Raw genomic sequence first — 6,718 nt, forward strand, 5'->3', positions numbered from 1 at the left:
GTTAAATCTAGACTCATCATTATAATCCTCTAGAATTATCACTACAAAGAAAAAAAAAACTAGTTTTTCATTCTTAGTTACAATTAAAATTAACTTCCATAATAAGTTGACTTTCATTTTAAACCATTTTTTATTAAAGCGCAAAAGCGACTAACATTTTCTCCTCAAGTTTGACAAAAAGACAATAATCTCTAATGAGATTTCAAAAATTTAAGATACCTCCCCTGAGATTTTAAGAATTCCAGAAATTTCTCTTGAAATTTATCAAAAAAACACAAACATTATATTTTGCAAAAGAAATAATTTTTTTGTGTGAGGATTTGAGCCTTTTTGGCAAATCTGATGTGAGGTCTATAACATTTTTGAAACATCAAGAGAGGTATGTAATATTTTTGAAATCTCAAGAAAGGTCTCTATGTTTTTGTCAAACTTCAAGGGAGGTGAGTATCTTTTGGCCTTTATTAAATGCACTATGTGAGGCAATACACAACTTCATTTTTTAGGGGATGTCTTCATTAGAACTATAGTGTAATATAGAGCTATTTAATTTGTTTGCTTTTAATTATTGTCCATTGTGAGGTAGGGGAACAAGTCTAATCTTGAGGTGCACTCACTTTGATTATGAGAATGAAATGATACCTTGGAGACAAAGATTGCTTGTCTGATATTTTCTTGAGAAAGTGAATTGAGATGGTAATATATAAAAAGTCATGTTCGATAAACTCAATAAGCTTCGCAGAAAAGGTTTATCTTTATAAAGATATGCCCTGCAAAACAAATGATTGCCAAAAATATTTATGAAGATTTAAATTAACTCTGCCTTGACAAAGGACATGTGCTCGAGAAAAAAAAAAAAAAAAGATAAATCTTTTGGTACTTCCCGCATATTTTGTGCATGCATACTTGGAGGCAAAGGACGCTGATCCGTAAGTTTGATGCCACATCAGGAGGTCTGAAGGGTTCGTTGGTGGCTGGAGTTCCTATGTAATAAAAATAAATAAAAAATAAAAAAATAAATATCGATTATGAGTACTTTATCGGCATCTATCCATCCCTATGGAAATGAATAATGTCCTCCATAAACAAAAAACACAACTTCACTAACTCCCCAAAAATCATCTCAAATATCAAATAATACATAATACTTTATTTTCCATATCATACAGTATGGAATCTAATACAATATGACTTGTGAAGAGTCAAGTGTGCTCCATCGAAAGCACTATCCTCGTACGAAATAAATATTCGATACATCCAATCTCTAACACCTAATAATTTCTTACTCATATAACTCAAACACACATAGCAAATCTCATAAAAATATACTATGAGGTTAAATTGATTTCTTATTTTCTGTTATTGCATAGAAGCAAGCACACAATTAATTAATTATAGGGCAAGGTGCAATCAGTTGGCTTAAAAGAGAGTGTCATCTTCTCAAGATCATAACCCATTAAGAAATTTGCATGCCCGAAGTTTCCATAAACCCCACTCGTATTACTGTAGCTGTGAGCTCGAATGCCCAGACAGTGAACCCCAGGGACACTATGTTGAGGAATGAAGATTTGAATTGGCATCAACGTCAGATCTGCGCCGTCAAAATGGACGGTCATGATCGGCCCATCAACATCTTCCTCCTTCGAGGTCTGATAACAAAGCAGGGGTTCCGGTCCCAGCCGCCGGTCCCCTACCAACGGCTGCATGCCCATCTGCTTCCTCACCTCCGCCACCACCCGGCCGTGAAACTCCGGCGGCAGGTATATCGGCGACGTCCTCAAGTCAACCGCCATGTTGCCCTCCGCAAGGGGTGCCCCGGCGGAGTAGAAGGGCACGTAGGTCATTCCCACGCTTATCCCATGCAGGGTCACCAGGTACGGTGTCTTCTCCAGGCTGGGCACCAGTGGTGTCGAAACGACGCCGTCTCCAACCACTTCGCTACCCGTCCCTAAAACGATCTCGCTCGTCGCGCTCCGGCGGTTACTCCCCAACGGAGTCAGACAGTAGGAGAACTTCCGGCCTCCAGAAAGGGGCCCCGCCTGGCTGATAAACGACACCGGCCCCCCGCCCAGCCCGAACACCCCCATCTCCCGGCCGGCGAAGGAGCCGGAGTTGCTGTGTTCGCACCCGAAAACGATGGTTTTGAACACGGCTGAGATGCCGGCGGTGGAGTAGAAGGTGAACATCTCCTCGGCGAGGAACCCAGGGGCGACGGAGCCGTCTGGGTAGACGTAGTCGTGTACGCAGTGGGCGTGTGAGGAGCACTTGGCCTCGCCGGCAGTGAGACGCCGGCATCGTTTTGATCGGCAGTTGAGGGAGCGGTAGGTGGAGGAGTTGAGAGGGTGGAACAGAGGGGTGGGTTGGATGTGGCAAGACGGACAGGGGAAGCAGTGAGTCCAGATGAGGTCGCTGCCCGTGTCGGCGACGGCGTATACGTCGAAGCTAGAGGCTCCGAGGGAGAATTTGACGAGGTAGTGGACCTGGTCGGCTGCCTCCGGCGACTGTGTGGAGCCGCCGAGCTTATCTTGGCGTATTAGCTCTGCTCGGAATATTCCGATATCGATGGCGGCTACTACATTTGATATTGGAAATAAAAGATTTATAGTTAGTATTACAACTGCAATAAAAAAGTTGGACATATTCAACATGGCTCCACCCTCGCTAGCTATCAAAAGAAAAAATGTAGGTGGAGGTGTATATCCGTATACATATATATATAGTATTCATCTATGTGTTCGGGTATAACACAATAAATTAGTGAATAATTTTTTAAAAAATAATATATTTATATGTTAAGTATACCCTCTATGCACTAAAAAAGGAATATGATTTCATTATGCGTATTTTATTAAATAGTAATAAATATTTATTGTACATATGGTCAAATAGTTCTATTTAAAATATTCTGTGTACCTAATAATTTCTCTGGTCAAATTAGAAAAATAATACTACATTAATTTTCAAAACAAATTGAATATCCAATAGTATCTTGTGCATTCACATGTACCATTTCTATTAACTCTAATAAATAACTAATATATATAAATCATTCATGAGTTTTTTCTTCTTTATTCTCAATTTTTAATTTACGTTTGTTCCATAGTGGTATGCAAGTATAGTTTTTAATTTAAATAATTAATTAATATCATTCAATGAATTGTTCATTTTTAATCTAACTATCTCAAGAGTATGAACCTGTTTAGTTTTTTTTAAGAATTCAATAAGTACCATGTTAATTAAATTGTACGAGTCATTATAATATATATTATTTATTTATTTTCACCCAAAATTGAGTGCAATAATATTTTATATTTTTCAAATTAAATTTATTAGAATTTCTCAGTGAGATATATATCCATTTGTATGCTAGCTAGTAGAGCCCAAGAAAAAATGCTACTAGAGCTTATATATTGTGTTTACTGTTGTTAATTATTATTTGTTATAATATATTATTGATGATAATAAAATAATTAATAACGATGATTTATTTTATTTAGGAAATAGTCATTTAAACTATTAGTTTATTTAATAATACTATAAACGCAAATTCATTTATTTCTTGCAATGATCGACATGACCTTTACTGACAATAATTATAATCATCGCTAAAACTTTACCTGTGCAATTGTCGATCATGAAAAATGGTAGCTAATATTATTGTTGTAAATGGTAAAATAATTGCCACCAAAAATGTTTTTTTTTAGAAAAGTGATAATGATAATAAATTGGTATTTTTTATGTTTAAAATTTTATTTTAGTATTAAAAATTTTAAGAATTAAAAATAATATTGAAACTCCAATAATTGAAGAACTCAATTCGCCCAAATTAATTCAAAATTTTAAATAATTATTATAATTATTTATTAAAATTTAGATTACTAAATTTTTTAAAGTACGATAATTATGCTATATGATTAATAATATTATTAAAATTAATAAGAATCATAATATTATTTTGTTGTGTACTACATATAGTCTATTATTGCTAAATTGAAGATAATAATGATGAACTACGTTAAATAGAAAAATAGTTATTAAAATATCAATTTACTTATTAGGGAATAATATTAAAGTAAATTAATAGTCTATACTATTTTAAGTTTTGATAGATTATTGATCATAATAAGATAACTAATAACAATGACTTTTCCTATTTAGAAAATATTAAGAAAATTTATTAATTTAATTATTAGTATTATCAGTGCAAACTAATTTGAGTCGGTATATTGTATAGGTCTATGATCGAGATTACATGTCAAATTTAATTACAATTATTTTGTTTGAAAAAAAAAATAAATTAAATTTTAAAGAAGAATAATTATCGCAGAAGGTTTAAAATATTAGAAACAAAATTTTAAAAATTTATTTAGCCTTAGTTAGTATGATTCATAAAAAATATATATTTTCTATGTTAAATAACTAGAACATATTAATTATGACTATCATTTAGCTAATAAGAATAATTCAAATGTAAATTATCAGGTGTAAATTAATAATCCTACATCGTTTTATTATTGTGAATAATATAAAATATATTTTAAGTTCAATTAATGAATTGTTTACTTTTTTAGTCTAGCTATTTCAAGAGTGAATTGTTGTCTAATGAATGTGCTTAGTCTTTTAAAAGGACTCAATAAATATTACCTTAAAATGTGCAAGTTATTATAATATAGATATTTTAATTTAACTATTTAATGTCGTTTAATGAATTATTAACTTTTTAATCTAATAATCTCAAGAGTGAATTGATATCTAATATGTAGTAACCCGACCCAAAAAAAAAAAAAAAAAAAAAGAAAGATATTTTGGAGAAGATATTTTGAGATATTTATATATAAATATCTTGGAGGAGATATTTATTTAGATTACTTAAGGGCTAAGTAAAGATTTATTCTATAAATTCTCTTATCCTCTCTCATTCTCTCATTCTCTCTCTCTCTCTCTCTCTCTCTCTCTCTCTCTCTCTCTCTCTCTCTCTCTCTCTCTCACAAGGATTTATTCTATAAATTCTCTTATTCTCTTTCATTCTCTCTCTCTCTCTCTCTCTCTCTCTCTCTCTCTCTCTCTCTCTCTCTCTCTCTCATTTCTCTCTCTCTCTCTCTAAGATCCTTCGCCGTTCGTCATCCGTTTCCAAAAACGGAGGGTACTGCGTGGATCAGAAGAGAAAACTTTACACTTTTAGTGGATCGGATCGTCGTTTCGGAGAGTTTCGGGTTTTCCCAAGAATCGAGGTAGGAATCTGATCCTAATTTTGATTGGATATTTGGATAGCAGTAGAAAACATAGTAAGGTTATGTTCTGTGGTTTTAGGTTTTCGGGATCTTGAGTTGTCGTTTTGGACCGTTTTCGTACGAAGTTTCATTTTGAATATAAGGTAAGGGGAATTTGATTACAACAGTTATTTTGGAAAACTAAACCGCTAAAAAGCTAGTTTACGTTATTATGTATGATTTAACTGCTTATTTGTGAAATTCTACCGAGTAGAAATGCCGGTTTGACGATTTTACGATTTTTGGTAAAAACGAGGATTTCGACGTATGATCTCCAAATTTTACAAACATCTTTATTTGTGTTTATACTATAGTAGGAGAGACTCGATTCCTTTATTTATTTAGTTAAACTATGTATATTGAATTTCTATCATTTAGCGGGTTTTTGTATTAAACTTGTGTGATATATGTTGAAATGGAAATGAATGTATTTTCTATACTACTGATATAGAATATGGGAATGAAATTCCAATTTGTTATACTGACAATGTGATAAACAGAGGCTGGTGATAAACCGAGCCGCATCAGTAAACAAAGAGGGGTAAACCAGGTGGAAAGACGCCGGTTTGAACCCGCTGGAATTATTTCTATACTATTGATATAGATTATGGGAAATAAAATCTTATCATATTTGTATAAATTGAATTTATGATACACGGAACCACAGCTTGAGAGTCCCGGGAGGGTTGAAAAATACTTTCTTTGCAGAGTTGAAATAAACTACTGTTATATGATACGGCACGATATCGTAGCTAGATGTACACGTGCAACCACACGTACTAAACGATGTGGGTACCAAGATGGTCGGCTAGCAGGGTGAAACCATTGGCTGATATTGGGCCAATGGAGGCAGTCGGATCGTATGTAGGTACTCGACAGTGTCTGCACGAACAGGGCATTGGACGAGTACCAGTGCACAACCCGAGCCACGGGGGTAAAACTGGTTATAGGGATATTTTGCTGTTGGTCATCTGATAAATCATTAAATGGTCGAAAGACAGATGTGGGAATTTTGTAATATGAATAATGATATACCTGATGCATTACTGTATTGAAAATATTTGATTTATATTCCAGATGTTGAATGAAAATATGCATGTATGCAGTCACACACTGTTGTAACTCCTTCTTCCTTACTGAGAGGTGTCTCACCCTATCTTACAACCTTTGTTTTCAGGTCCATCCGTGCGTCGGTCCTAGTAGATAAAAGGATTAGGGAGGTTATTTTGGTTAGCTTACGTAAGCATCTAAATTTTTGTACTAAACTTGATGAAAGTCCTTTTTGGAGGGTTGTAATATGACGATTACTCTAAGTCCGAATGTATGTAAATTATGGATGTATTAGTGAACTCTGGTATAAGGCTAGTAGTAATCCCAATGGATGTTTATGTTTTTCCGCGACATTTACATCATGATTATGTATGTTTTACACCTGTATGTCCCTGTTTAGG

General features: G+C 34.0%; 1 protein-coding gene across 1 annotated transcript; it reads right to left on the reverse strand.

Annotated features, from left to right (window-relative positions):
• Nucleotides 1-1,385: 1,385 nt before the first annotated feature.
• Nucleotides 1,386-2,645, reverse strand: LOC131167490 (aspartic proteinase CDR1-like). The gene has a single exon (XM_058126293.1). It carries the CDS (start codon nt 2,643-2,645, stop codon nt 1,386-1,388), a length of 1,260 nt encoding a protein of 419 aa, XP_057982276.1.
• Nucleotides 2,646-6,718: the final 4,073 nt, after the last annotated feature.

The sequence above is a fragment of the Malania oleifera genome, chromosome 11, assembly GCF_029873635.1.
Source record: "Malania oleifera isolate guangnan ecotype guangnan chromosome 11, ASM2987363v1, whole genome shotgun sequence".
NCBI lineage: Eukaryota > Viridiplantae > Streptophyta > Magnoliopsida > Santalales > Ximeniaceae > Malania > Malania oleifera.